The 15,410-nt window shown below is 43.5% G+C and overlaps 1 protein-coding gene across 2 annotated transcripts in view; it reads left to right on the top strand.

Moving 5' to 3' along the window:
* The window catches only part of rusc2 (RUN and SH3 domain containing 2), a 154,891-nt gene that overhangs the window by 100,836 nt on the left and 38,645 nt on the right, over positions 1-15,410 (top strand). For both annotated transcript variants that reach the window (XM_048526907.2, XM_048526897.2), the window contains exons 7-11: positions 2,362-3,156; positions 4,321-4,512; positions 6,531-6,674; positions 7,392-7,468; positions 10,417-10,591. In XM_048526907.2, the coding sequence (XP_048382864.1) occupies positions 2,362-3,156; positions 4,321-4,512; positions 6,531-6,674; positions 7,392-7,468; positions 10,417-10,591 (1,383 nt within the window). The remainder of the gene's footprint in view (positions 1-2,361; positions 3,157-4,320; positions 4,513-6,530; positions 6,675-7,391; positions 7,469-10,416; positions 10,592-15,410) is intronic.

Here is a 15,410-nt window from a genome sequence, read left to right as displayed (position 1 = left end):
AAGGTGATGTATGAGGCAGGTTTTTTATGCAAAGGGTGGTGGGTGTGTGGAACTTGCTGCCAGGGGCGGCAGTGGAAGCAGGTACGATAGTGACTTTTAAAGGGCTTCTTGAGAAATATATGAATCGGATGGAAATAGAGGGATATGGTCCCCAGGGTTTTAGTTGTGACTGACAGCATGTTGGTGCAAGCTTGGAGGGCCAAGGAGCCTGTTCCTGTGCTGTAATTTTCTTTGTTCTTTGAATCATGAATGGTGCTGAACATTGTACAATCATTGGCAAATACCCCCACTTCTTGGGGATATTTGCTAATGAAAGATTCTTGGCAGTGTGGAGGTGCAGAGGGTGTTTTCTTGGTGTCCATGTACATAGATCCCTGAAAGTTGCCACCCAGGTTGATAGTGCTGTTAAGAAGGTTTACAGTGTGTTAGGTTTTATTGGTAGAGGGATTGAGTTCCGGAGCCGTGATGTCATGCTGCAACTGTACAAAACTCTAGTGCGGCCCCATTTGGAATATTGCATGCAGTTCTGGTCGCCCATTACAGGAAGGATGTGGAAGCATTGGAAAAAGTGCAGAGGAGATTTACCAGGATGTTGCCTGGTCTGGAGCGCAGGCCCTATGAAGAAAGGCTGAGGGACTTGGGTGTGTTCTCATTGGAGAGAAGGAGGCTAAGAGGGGATTTAATAGAGACATACAAGATGATCAGAGGATTAGATAGGGTGGACAGTGAGAGTCTTTTTCCGAGGATGATGACTTCAGCTTGTACAAGGGGGCATAGCTACAAATTGAGGGGTGATAGATTTAAGACAGATGCCAGAGGCAGGTTCTTTACTCAGAGAGTGGGAAGGGCGTGGAGCGCCCTGTCTGCCAATGTAGTTAACTCAGCCACATTAGAGGCATTTAAACAGTCCTTGGATAAGCATATGGATAATGATGAGATAGTGTAGGGGGAGGGGCTTAGATTAGTTCACAGGTCGGCGCAACATCAAGGGTCAAAGGGCCTGTTCTGTGCTGTATTGTTCTGTGTTCTATGTTCTGACCTGGTAATGGAGGGAAGATCATTGATGAAGCAGTTGAAGATGGTTGACCAAAATGCAACACCATGCATTTATCCAAAGTAAATTCCAGTTGCCATTCCTCAACCCACTGACCCAATTGATCAACATCCCTTTGTAATCTTAAATAATCTTCTTCACTGTCAACTATGCCACCAATTTTGGTGTCCTCTGCGAACTTACCATACCAACCATGCTTCCTAAATTGTTATTCAAATCCGGTCTCTAGTCTGAAAATTAGTCCACCGTCAACAAGGCACAAGTCCAAAGTGTGATGGAATACTCCTCAATTTTCTAAAGGGGCGTATCTCTAACAATGCTCAAGAAGCTTAATGCCATCCAGGACAAACTAGCCTGCTAGTTCGGCATTACATCCACGGCTTCACCACTGATGTTCAGTGGCAGCGATATGCACAATCTACAAGATGCATGGCAGAAATTCACCTAAAATCCTTAGAAGTGTTTTCTGAACCCACGATCACTTCCATCTGGAAGAACAAGGGTAGCAAATACATGGGAACACCACTATGTTCAGATTCCCCCTCCAAGCCACTCACCATTCTGATTTGAAAATATGTTGCTGTTCCTTCAGTGTCACTAGATCAAAAAGCTGGAATATATTCCCCTAATAGTATTATGGGTCAACATACAGCACATGGAGTGCTATGGTTCCACAAGGCAGCACACTGCCACGTAGGAATAGGCTATAAATGCTGGCCAGCTAGTGATGTCCAAATCACATGACTGCATAAAAATTGCATTATTTGCAATGCTGCAAGCAGAACTACTTAGAGTTCAACCATTCAGTTATTTAATTATGGTCCTCCACCTCCTGAATGCCCATTTCACCATGATGCAGATTCTGTTCCTAAATTTCTCTTGATGTCTTTCCATAATTACTAAAGGTGCATCATATGGGGCTACTGATGGTAATTATTGCTTGTTGTAGTTTGCAAAGTGTTCCCTGGTCCTTATGCAGTCTTCTCACAGCATTGAGAACTGTCTGTTGAATATCAACTGTAAGCGATGTTGTATTTTTAAAATTTGACTGTGCTAATGTTGTGAAGGTAACATATATAAGGATAGACAATAGAGTTGTTATTTAAGCTCTGTTTTGATATAGCTATGTCAAATCAACTTTTCCTTCTTTTAATTATTACTTCTGTACTTCCTGTTAAATCATGCAGTTTTAACATAACTCATGTTTATGACACTGAGAAGAAGCGGTCTATCTGTCTTGCTTTCTCTCATGTTTTTGGTTTTATTCATCTATTCCCTCTGTCCTTTGTCTACTTATGATAATGTAGGTGGCGGATCAGAAGCAAATGCAGTTATCCGTTACAGTAAAGAACAGCGCCCAACTACGTTGCCCATTCAACCTTTTATTCTCCACCATCCATTGAGCAAACAAATTCCCAGGGTTCGGCCACTTCAGAACCATTGTGCATCTTCTGTTTCATGTACCTACAGTATTCCAAGTAGTCAGCTGACAACAAATGGACATTCAAGTGGTACATCTAGTTCTTCCGGTGGTATGGTGTCATTGGAAAATATAGCAACAGTAGGCAAGTCACAGAATGGATTCAATGCAGATGAGAATGAGAAACAGAGGAACTCTTCTCCCATAAGTGAGTACTGCTCACAGAGGCCTGTACCAGATGCAATTAGGCCATCACCATTGGGCAGTTACTCACCGGTGAAAAATGACGCATCTATCTTGCAGAGTGGAAACTCATCATCTTCTGCTGTCTCACCAGAAAGAAATTTTGGAATCAACCCCCCGAGGAGTAGATCATGTCCTTTATCTGCGAATCTCATTTCAATTCGATCTGCCCCAGTAAAAGGTGTTGTTTCACCCAGCAAAGCTTACCTTCAACGTATTAGAGATGAAAGAAAGAGTCCCAAGGAAGCTCAGAAGACAGAACAAGGGAATTTTCAAACTGGACAGAGCTCCACCTGTTATTCCCACCAAATTGTGTTGCCAACATCTGCTAATGTAACAGCAAATGGTGTCAGCAGTCATCTGGACCATCATAAGGATAACCAAGGCAGAAGTGGAAAAGCAGCACTGTTTAACCATGTGGCATCAGGCTTCACATCTGGTAAACACTGACTTATGTTGTTAAAAATAACTAAATGGATTGGAGCTACATTACCTTAATCTGAAATGTTCTATTGATTACTTGGGTGCAGTGCTTGTGATCAGCAATGTCATTGGCTTAGATTTCACCTCCATTCAACCTCAGACTACGTGCTGAAGGAAGCAAGGTTTCATACAAGGGAAATAGAAAATAAAGATCTTGGCATTATTAAATTCTTGTGATAGGCATTTTCTTTCTCTTATACTAATTTTAGTTGCTTCCTCATTTGTAAAATGAGATTGCCGAGTTTACAGACATCTTTATGAACTCTTTGAGAAGTGATTTTTGAAATTGTCAACCTTAAAAACATCGGCTTTCAACCATATGTTGATAGACATATTCCTGGATACTGATGGCAATTTGTAGCTTATCTAATTGCAGAAATTTTATGAAATTTCATTGGGCAGCATGGTGGCTCAACAGTTAGCACCGTTGCGTCATGCCGGCGGGGACTGGGGTTCAATTCCACCCTCAGGTGACTGTCTGTGTGGAGTTTGCATTTTCTCCCCGTGTCTACATGGGTTTCCTCCGGATGCTTGGATTTCCTCCCACAGTCCAATGATGTGCAGGTTAGGCAAACTAGCCAGTCGAAAATGCAGGATGACAGGGGTGACATGGGTCTAGTTGGGATGCTGTTCAGAGTGTTAGTGTGGACTTGATGGGCCGAGTGGCTTCCTTCTACAGTGAAGGATTCTATATTCTAATTGGTGTTAAAATCTGGAAAGAGCCTCATTTCTAGAAGAAGAGGCAAACCAAAATGAAAGTACAGGTATATGAAAATTAAATTTGTATTACATGGTAAATTTAGTTTTCCAGTCATTGCAAGAGGATCTTTCAAAAGAAAATACCTAAAACAAGGAAAGTCAAGTCAAATGAAGTTAGTTAAACTTGAGTTAAAATAATGTTACTAGTGTATCCATAACTTCAGAGCAGGAAGCAATGTAGTCATTCTGTAAACTTGAACAACGTACCAGAATTGTGTTTTCTGATGGAATTGTGATTTGTTAGTTTGATACAAAATTACTGGAGTAGAATATTTTGAATAGTATTTAAGCATTCTAGAATGCGTTTAAATCTCAAAATCTTTCTATCTCTTCTAAGTTTTTCATCTACTGTACTTTCTAGCTAATCACATTGCACCTCTGACACTCAAATGGAGAGAATATCGCAGAAGAAATCCCCTTGGTCATGACCGTATAAAAGGATTTGGCTGTAATTTGGATCCTAAACAGTCAGGTCCCGGGATGGTCAAGAAGAAAACCTATCTGGAATTTTCTGGCAAAAGTGGTGTTAACCATATTCGCTCAAGACTATGTGGTGCAGTTCTGTTTCGTGCTTTTAGAATATATAGCTGTTATAGTTTGTAGACCTAATTTAATCTTGCTTAATTCTTTATATCTTCTGCCCCAGTACCTTTGCTCAATACATGTCCACATATTTTTCTTTCTTTCTACTGCTTTTATCTATTGGAAATATCAGTTTGGAGATTAGTGTTTCATTTTGATTTTTGAACCAAAAGGAGGGAAATTTTTAATTTATAAAACAATAATCCTGCTGATTTGGGTCTGCTGGTTTGGCTGCTGATATGAATGGCATTTAGGTAAGACTTAAACAAAGTTCTATAAGATGTGGGTTGATGATAGTGAATTGAACAATAATAACAGTATCAGCATAGGGCAAACAAGTCACTCAACGGCAGATGTACAATATACTACTTAAGACATCGATGCATGGTCATGAACCCCTGAACATGCAATTTTGAGTTGAAACGAAAAGGAAAAAAATTCCCCAACTACATTAAGATAATTATCAAGTAAGCCAATTTTGGTAGTTATGCCAGCCACATTTGTCAAATACAGCCAGTCGTTTCAGGTAAATGGCACTAAATATTTACTTTACCATTTAATTCCATTTCAAAGACATTCTCCTGAGAACACGTCAAATGGCACCTGTTTCCGGCAGCTGCCAGACTAACAGTAGTTATTCTTAAAGTGACACTGGAGTACGGTATCCGGCTGAAGACAATAATGGGAGGTGGAAGATTCATTGTGAAGTATTAATAGCCTACCTTTTATGACATTTTCTACTTTTAAATTTTTTGCAAAGTTAAATCTTAGCATTAATTTACAAACATATGAGAAAGCATGGGCAAAGACTGGCTCTTGTATTGACAACTGCTTTTAGAAGTCGTTTCTACATAATGACTTTCATTTCCAATGCCACATACCCACTGTTCCCATGCATTACCTGTATTCATCATGTAGTGTCTTAGACGTTATGTTCCCAGCTGATGTTATGACCAAATAATTCAGATCCCAGATTGAAATATAGATAGATAGATCATGTTTTGTTTTTACGCTTTAATGGGTTCTTCTTTGATCCTTGAAGTAATTTAGCAAGCTCTAGGAGACCATGTGACAACACTTAACAATCAAAATACCTCCAAAATGCTCAGAGGTGCCTTCTTGAGTGTTGATTAAAATGGCAATAAATGCTGGCTTTACCTTGGTTGTCCATATTCCATGATTGAGTTTAAAAAAAAGCAAAGTATTGGCCAATCTTCCATAACTGATATTTATGTTTCCCAACTTTCCCAAATTGTCCAGATCAAGTAGCTAACCATATAGATAGAGGTTATTTCTTCTACTATTTTAATGACTTTGATTAAAATCGACCATCGACCAGTCAGTGTGGTGGAATACTCTTCACTTGACTGAATGTGCAGCTCCAACAGACAGGAAGCTTGGCAGGGCGGGCAAAGTGAGATGATTGGCGTCTTATCCTTCACTATCAGTGGCACCAGTGTGAGCCAACTTGCTAAAGCTTCTTTAAGAGCACGTACTGAGCACTGCTACCTCGTGGTAGAACAAAGCCAATAAGCACATGGGAACAGCACTGTTCCAACCAGCTCAAGAGCAGGCCTCGCTGCCTCCTTCTTGAAGGTAACTAGAGATGGGCAATAAACTGTTGCCAGCAATACCCACATTCCATGAATGATTTTAGCATGAATGAACAAACAGAATTAATCAAATCTCGTTCCACTTGTATTTTATAATACCTGTGCATTGCATTCCGCAAATTTCCCCCAGTGCCTTCACAGAGATCATTACTAGCATGAAAAGGTCGTACAAATATCATGAGCACAAAAGTTTTAAGTAGTCAGTTAAATTAGTGGATAAAATAGGCGATGCAAGATATCAGTGAATTCTGGAATTGGAGTGAGGGAGCAAGGAAAGACTGCATTTCATTGACGAATGTTTAATAAAGCATATTATTTGCATTGAAATGCATTTAATTTAATGATGGATTAAATAATATGATCTCTGTTTTTGTAGGCCAATCTGTGAAGCAACTTCAGAGCTATTACAGTGATTTCTTTCCGGATTACTTTTCACTGGCTGAGAAACCTCCTGCTGAATTCTGTTTATCACCTGATGGTACCACAGAAAGTATCTCTGTAGATTTGCTTCAGAAAAAGGGTAAAATTTGGTTTTTGACATCAGTCACATTGCATACACATTATTGAAAGCAGAGTTACTTTAAATTCAGTATTTCGAGATTAACATGTTTCATATATATTACCAAAGTGTACCACTCACTTAAAAACCGAAAGAACTGTAGATGCTGTAAATCAGAAATAAAAACAGAAATTGAGCGTCACTAGACCCGAAACATTAGCTGATTTCTCTTCATAGATGCTGCCAGATCTGCCAAGCTTTTCCAGCAATTTCTGTTTTTGTATCACTCATTTAGCTGACCAGATGCTAAAAATTAGCATGATAAGCATTTCCTGTAATCAGTCGGACTGGGAAAATCCTTTCTATACAACTAGTGCAAGAATGAACAATATTAATTGCCTGGAATTTTCATTCAAATGATTACAAATTAATGTGAAGAACATTGTGGAATACAGAATAGCAAACATTTTAATTTGCTTTTCTTAGGCTGATGCTTTGATAATTAAAGTATATTTTTAATGAATGGCATCACTGGCGGCCAAAATATTTCATGTGGGTGCTGAGGAAGGAATTACTGTAAATTAAATCATATAGATTGAGGTTCATGAATCTATTGCATTTAAACTTAGTATAGCATTTGCTACACAAATTTTTCTGTTCCAAGTTGTATTCTAAGTATATTTTTAAATGCAGTGTAACAATTGCCAATATATTGCTCATACTTCTTCATTACGGTAGGTCTTGTTAAAGCTGTGAACACTGCTGTTGATCTAATTGTAGCACACTTTGGAACAAGCAGAGATCCTGGTGTAAAGGTAAGATAAATGATGTGTCTGTGATTGGATTGATTTGATTTGGGTAGTTATGTATTCCTGTTCCATTTTGTAATTTGTTTCAACAAAAAAAAACTGGGGAAAAAAATCTAACAGTGGTGTTTTATCTTCTCCGCCAGTGATTTGTTTTCAACCTTTTTCTGGAATGTTACAGTCAAGTGATTGTTTGTTGGAGTGAATGAACTAAATCTTTATTGTTGCTGAAGAGAATCATCACATTGTTTGCACCTGCAATCTCTGATGTTTGGGTAATTTTTCCATGGCTCATGGTGGATGGAACTTCTCCACCAGTATGTGTGCATCAAAGTGTTAGGTTTTTGACTTTGCATGTGCTATCTCCTAATTTTGACAGCAACACTAAGTCCTTTGTTGCAGGACTCTTGAGTCTTTGGGAAAATTAATTTGTGTTTTGATTTGATGGACTCTGATGTGTGAACTTGGAAGACTGGTGATGATATGAGGAATGTTGACAAATGGAGGATATTTGCTAGAGGTGCCACCTTATCTCCAAATATGTCCACTGTAGTAATTTAACTAACTCCTGGAGTACAAGGACATACAAATGTCAGCTTCTCTGGCGTGCTTATACGTTTGATGATAATCAGCAGCAATTGTCATCTTTTAGAATTTGGCTAAAGATGGATTGATCTAGTTTTGCTCTTATTTATTGTCTATGACTGGTGATATTTGTTGTGTAAGCAAAGCACGCTAATAAATTCTATTTAATAAATGAATGAATGAATTAAAGACAGAGAACCCTGATGCATTAAATACTTCCCCTTGTTTGCCCAGAGTCCCATCACCCACTATGATAATTTGCTTGTTACACTGGGATTATGCCTTTACTGAGAAGAAATAAATATTCCTGCTTTAACACTACACTTGGCTCCAAATAAGTATGTATGGCTAAGCAGCTCATCTTCAAAGTGTGTCGCTTAAGCCATGTTTGTACTGGCAGGTAGAAGTGAAAGAAAACTGTGTACACAATTTCATTATTATTGGGAAACACAGCAGAAGCTGCAGCCAGCAGAAAATTTTGCCATGCTAGGGTGCCTTCATGTCACAAGTATTTATGCATGTGAAAAATACAGGCTACGTGTATGTTTTGGAAAATACAGAGTGCTTTCTTTTATTTCCCTTTTGGATAGTGTGCTTTTTTGAAAAAAAAAGAATGTGTTTAATGTAATTAGTTATAAGTAAGTTCTATCATCTAAACCAACCACTCTATTTTTACCCTCACACATCCAAAGTTGGTTTTTCCTTGCCTTGTATTTGTAACAATTATGGATACTAGGAACAGATCAAATTATTTTCACTTCCAACATTATGAATAGAAGAAAAAATGTCCTTAGTATGTTGCTTAAATGTATGCATATATATTTGTAATCAAGTGCCATTGAACTCTTCTCCAACATGAGTTGCACATACTTTGCTGTCTCAGTATGCTGTGATTCATTGAAATTTCATAATATCCATGCTAAAAAGGAGAAAGTAGAATTCTTTCCGTTAAGAAATTATTTACCTTGTTTTTTGAGGACAGGCCCTGAGTTCTCTGGATACATGGCTTTGTGTGTGGGAAATCATGCCTTACTAACTTGCTTGAGTGTTTTGAAGAAGTAATTGAAGGGATTGATGAGGACAGCGCGGTGGGCATGATCTGTATGGACTTTGGTAAGGTGTTCGGCAAGATTCCTGGTGATAGTCTGATTAGCAATGTTACATCACTCAGAATACTGGGAGAACTAGCTATTTGGATACAAAACTGGCCCGAAGGTAGAAGGTGGTGGCGGAGCGTTGCTTTTCAGACTGAAGGCTGACCGGTGGTGTGCCACATGGATCAGTGCTGGATCCACTGCTTTTCATCATTTATATAAATGATTTGCATGTGAAATGGGAGGTATGGTTAGTAAGTTTGCAGATGACACCAAAATTGGAGGTGTAGCGGACAGCAAAGAAGATTACCTCAGAGTACAACGGGATCTTGATCAGATGGATCAATGGGCCAAGGAATGGCAGATGGAGTTTAATTTACATAAATGTGACACGCTGCATTTTGGAAAGACAAATCAGGGCAGGACTTAGACACTTACTAGTAAGGTCCTGGGGTGTGTTGCTGAACAAGGAGATCTTGGAGTGCAGGTTCACAGCTCCTTGAAAGAGGAGATGCAGGTAGATAGGATAGCGAAGCAGGTGTTTGGTTTGCTTGCCTTTACTGGTCAGTGCATTGAATATAGGATTTAGGAGGTCATGTTGTGGCTGTGCAAGACATTGGTCAGGCCATACTGTGTGCAATTCTGGTTTCCCTGCTATAGGAAGGATGTTGTGAACTATGAAAGGATTCAGAAAAGCTTTACAAGGGTGTTGCCTGTGTTGGAGTGTTTGAATTATAGAGAGAGGCTGAATAGGCTGGGGCTATTTTCCCTGGGGTATCAGAGGCTGAGAGGTGACCTTACAGAGGTTTATAAAATCATGAGTGGCAAGGATAGGGTAAATAGACAAGGTCTTTTCCCTGGTTTGGAGGAGTCTAAACTTAGAGGGCATAAATTTAAGGTGAGAGGGGAAAGCTTTAAAAGGGGCCTAAGAAACAACGTTTTCATGCAGGAGGTAGTCCTTAAATGGAATGAGCTGCCAGAGGCGTTGGTGGAGTTTGGTACAATGACAACATTTAAAAGGCATCTGGATGGATAAATGAATAGAAAGGGTTTAGAGAGATGTGGACCAAATGCTGGCAAATGAAACTGGATTAATTTAGGATGTCTGGTCAGCATGGACGAGTTGGACCAAATAATCTGTCCCCATGCAATAGATCTCTATGCCTGTATGACACAGGTGCAACTGGTGCTGGCAATAAAATGAAGGAAAATGAATTCAAACTAATGCTTTTTGCCATAACAAATATGAAGTCTGATAAGTGGCATTTTTCTTTATAGGCCAAACTTGGGAACAGTACAGTAAGTCCCAATGTAGGCCATCTGATACTCAAGTACTTGTGTCCAGCAATGAAAAATGTGCTTCAAGATGGGTTGAAGGCATACATTCCGGATATGATCGTAGGACAAAGGAAAAATTTGCCATGGATTGTTATCGAGGCTTCTACTCAGCTTGGTATGATTTCACACTTACACCAATAGCCAAACAAAGTCTTAAAATGCTCAATGCTCAGATTAAAAGTCACAATTTAATTATAATTTCCAGCAATATTAATTAAAATTGAGATCGAGACTGATAATTTAGGCAACTAGCAATATTATTTTCTCTTTTTGTAAAGTAAAACAAATTGGTAGCTCTGAAGCTGCTACATGAATACAGTAATATCTATTACTCAACTTTACTCTTAGCATTTTGTAATGTCTTGGATGGTCTGAACTTTCAATCATGATGGTGAACCAAAACCTTTGGACCAAAAATGTTATATTTGCTCATGTTTTGTTATGAACTAATGATGACTGTATTTTAAAGAAAAACCCTGAAAAGTGTTTTTATTTTAGTTCTATTCCTTGGTTGCTCTTTTCTCTTTTCTTTTTTTTTTCTCTTTTCCCCAACCCTTTCTTTTGCACCATATTTCTCCATTTGTCTCCTATTCTTTTGCCCTTCGTCTTTCCTGCCTCCTGTCCCCATACATCACCAAGCCATTCCGCACCCCCCTCCACTATTTTTTTAACTTCCCATTCTCAAACCAAATGTAATTTGGTGTCAAAATTCACCCACATGACTTCCATTGGTTTGATGTGTGTAGAGAGAATTTTAATCAACTATTGAGAATGAAGTAAAGATAACTTTGTTGTGCATTTAGACAGACTATACTTGACTCAGTTGTGTTTAATAATATCACTCGATGGCAGTCAATTCTTCAGCAATTTTACTCCTATTCTTGACAGATAATTTAAAATCTCGTACAATTAAAACATTACCGTTAAATATTACCTTTTTAAAAAAAGCCTCTCTCAAAAGTGTGAGGAAATAATGACGCCAAGCCAAAGAAGAAGCTGCTAGGAAGGGTGATCAAAGCTAATTAACAAGCAGACTTTAAGAAAGATATTAGTGAAGGAATGCCAGCCAGACATGTTTAATAAAGGAACTGGCAGACAATTAGGGATAATGGGAACTGCAGATGCTGGAGAATTCCAAGATAATAAAATGTGAGGCTGGATGAACACAGCAGGCCAAGCAGCATCTCAGGAGCACAAAAGCTGACGTTTCGGGCCTAGACCCTTCATCAGAGAGGGGGATGGGGAGAGGGAACTGGAATAAATAGGGAGAGAGGGGGAGGCGGACTGATGATGGAGAGTAAAGAAGATAGGTGGAGAGAGTGTAGGTGGGGAGGTAGGGAGGGGATAGGTCAGTCCAGGGAAGACGGACAGGTCAAGGAGGTGGGATGAGGTTAGTAGGTAGCTGGGGGTGCGGCTTGGGGTGGGAGGAAGGGATGGGTGAGAGGAAGAACCGGTTAGGGAGGCAGAGACAGGTTGGACTGGTTTTGGGATGCACTGGGTGGGGGGGAAGAGCTGGGCTGGTTGTGTGGTGCATTGGGGGGAGGGGATGAACTGGGCTGGTTTAGGGATGCAGTAGGGGAAGGGGAGATTTTGAAACTGGTGAAGTCCACATTGATACCATATGGCTGCAGGGTTCCCAGGCGGAATATGAGTTGCTGTTCCTGCAACCTTCGGGTGGCATCATTGTGGCAGTGCAGGAGGCCCATGATGGACTTGTCATCTAAAGAATGGGAGTGGGAGTGGAAATGGTTTGCGACTGGGAGGTGCAGTTGTTTGTTGCGGACTGAGCGGAGGTGTTCTGCAAAGCGGTCCCCAAGCCTCCGCCTGGGTTCCCCAATGTAGAGGAAGCCACACCGGGTACAGTGGATGCAGTATACCACATTGGCAGATGTGCAGATGAACCTCTGCTTAATGTGGAATGTCATCTTAGGGCCTGGGATGGGGGTGAGGGAGGAGGTGTGGGGACAAGTGTAGCATTTCCTGCGGTTGCAGGGGAAGGTGCCGGGTGTGGTGGGGTTGGAGGGCAGTGTGGAGCGAACAAGGGAGTCACGGAGAGAGTGGTCTCTCCGGAAAGCTGACAGGGGAGGGGATGGAAAAATGTCTTGGGTGGTGGGGTCGGATTGTAAATGGCGGAAGTGTCGGAGGATAATGCGTTGTATCCGGAGGTTGGTTGGGTGGTGTGTGAGAACGAGGGGGATCCTCTTGGGGCGGTTGTGGCGGGGGCGGGGTGTGAGGGATGTGTTGCGGGAAATACGGGAGACGCGGTCAAGGGCGTTCTCGATCACTGTGGGGGGAAAGTTGCGGTCCTTAAAGAACTTGGACATCTGGGATGTGCGGGAGTGGAATGTCTTATCGTGGGAGCAGATGCGGCGGAGGCGGAGGAATTGGGAATAGGGGATGGAATTTTTGCGGGACGGTGGGTGGGAGGAGGTGTATTCTAGGTAGCTGTGGGAGTGGGTGGGCTTGAAATGGACATCAGTTACAAGCTGGTTGCCTGAGATGGAGACTGAGAGGTCCAGGAAGGTGAGGGATGTGCTGGAGATGGCCCAGGTGAACTGAAGGTTGGGGTGGAAGGTGTTGGTGAAGTGGATGAACTGTTCGAGCTCCTCTGGGGAGCAAGAGGCGGCGCCGATACAGTCATCAATGTACCGGAGGAAGAGGTGGGGTTTGGGGCCTGTGGAGGTGCGGAAGAGGGACTGTTCCACGTAACCTACAAAGAGGCAGGCATAGCTGGGGCCCATGCGGGTGCCCATGGCCACCCCCTTTGTCTGTAGGAAGAGAGAGGAGTCAAAAGAGAAGTTGTTGAGTGTGAGGACGAGTTCAGCTAGGCGGATGAGAGTGTCGGTGGAGGGGGACTGGTCGGGCCTGCGGGACAGGAAGAAGCGGAGGGCCTTGAGGCCATCTCCATGTGGAATGCAGGTGTACAGGGACTGGACGTCCATGGTGAATGAGGTGTTGGGGGCCAGGGAATTGGAAGTCCTGGAGGAGGTGGAGGGCGTGGGTGGTGTCACGGACGTAGGTGGGGAGTTCCTGGACCAAAGGGGAGAAAATGGAGTCCAGATAGGTGGAGATGAGTTCGGTGGGGCAGGAGCAGGCTGAGACGATGGGTCGACCAGGGCAGGCAGGTTTGTGGATTTTGGGAAGGAGATAGAAATGGGCCGTGCGGGGTTGGGGAACAATGAGGTTGGAGGCTGTGGGTGGGAGGTCCCCTGTGGTGATGAGGTCGTGAATGGTGTTGGAGATGATGGTTTGGTGCTCGGGTGTGGGGTCATGATCGAGGAGGCGGTAGGAGGTGGTGTCGGAGAGTTGGCGTCTGGCCTCGGCGATGTAGAGGTCAGTGCGCCATACTACCACTGCGCCACCCTTGTCTGCGGGTTTGATGGTGAGGTTGGGGTTGGAGCGGAGGAAGCGGAGGGCTGCTCGTTCTGCGGGGGAGAGGTTGGAGTGGGTGAGAGGGGTGGAGAGGTTGAGGCAGTTCATGTCCCGATGGCAGTTGGAGATGAAGAGGTCGAGGGAGGGTAGGAGGCCTGGGGGTGGTGTCCAGGAGGAGGACTTGTGTTGGATGCGGGTGAAGGGGTCAGTGGAAGGAGGGTTGGGTTCCCGGTTGAAGAAGTAGGCATGGAGGCGAAGACGGCGGAAAAACTGCTCTATGTCCAACCGTGACTGGTATTCGTTGATGTGTGGTTGTAGGGAGACAAAGGTGAGCCCCTTACTAAGGACTGACCGTTCGTCCTCAGTCAGTGGGAGGTCTGGGGGGATGGTGAAGATGCGGCAGGGCTTAGTGTGGCTGTCTTCTCTGGGGTTGCTGGCTGTGGAGGTTGTGGGCGGAGCGATGAGGTCGTCGGCCGTGGGCGGGGTTCGGTCGGCCGTGGGCGGGGTTCGGTCGGCCGTGGGCGGGGTTCGGTCGGCCGTGGGCGGGATTTCGCTGGCGTCGGCCGTGGGCGGGGTTCCGTCTGCCGTGGGCGGGGTCCCGTCGGCCGTGGGCGGGGTTCCGTCGGCGTCGACCGTGGACGGGGTTCCGTCGGCGGTTGGAGGATGGGGGTGGGCGGCAGCAGCTGCAGTGAGGGTGGTGTGTGGGGTGTTGTACCTGGACGTGGAGGTGGTGACTGCAGCAGCGGTTCCGGAAGTTCTGTGGCCGGTGGAGGCGGATGTGACGTCATCGGTGGGGTCTCCGCCGTGTCCTCATGGTCAATGGCGGCGGGTGCATGGTGGGGAGGGGCAGGGACAGAGTCGGGATTTGGGAGGCACAGGAATCCTCTTGTGGGTGGCAGGGGCCCGTGAGTTGGTTGTACTTACGATTTTTGGTGTGCAGTAAAGCTGAGTGGAACTGGGTATTCAGTCTGTGGATCCTGCGGAGGATGAAATACAGCAGGGGTCCTTTGCAGGTCTGGGAGAGGGAGGCTCTGAGGTGGGGCAGGCTGGATTGCAGTGTGTGGAGGTGCTGGCGCATGGCTGCAAGTGTCTGTTTCAGGACTCGCAGGGAGAACCGCTTCTGAAGGGTCTGAATATTCTGGGTGTCGAGGTGGTCACGGTTGGGGCCAAATTTGGAAGGCTGAAATGTGGACTGTAGTCCCTTGGGGATGATCTGGTTCCATAGGCAGGTGCTGAGGAAGGTGATGTGGCTGTGGTACCTGGTTTGCTTCAGGACATGGTCGAGCAGTTTCAAGGCCGAAGAGATTACAAGAGAGTCGCAATGGGAGAGAGATTCCCTGAGGTTGGTCCGGAGGGAGGAGGGTAACTTCTTCAGGTTAGGCATCCCTGGAAGAGGCTTCGCAGTGAGGTTAAAATAGTATCAGAGATAATGGCAGAGAATTAGGTCTAGGCAAAGTGTGTGAAGAGTGAAATGAAAAGCTTTTTAAAAATAAGTTGGCACTAGTTGAACTGATAATTCTGTAAGAGGATGGTGTTACATGAGATGAAAAAGGCAAACAGAC

This window comes from Stegostoma tigrinum, chromosome 1 (genome assembly GCF_030684315.1).
Source record: "Stegostoma tigrinum isolate sSteTig4 chromosome 1, sSteTig4.hap1, whole genome shotgun sequence".
In the NCBI taxonomy this organism is placed as follows: domain Eukaryota; kingdom Metazoa; phylum Chordata; class Chondrichthyes; order Orectolobiformes; family Stegostomatidae; genus Stegostoma; species Stegostoma tigrinum.
Note: the sequence above shows the minus strand (reverse complement) of the source record. Positions and strands in the feature narration are given on the sequence as shown.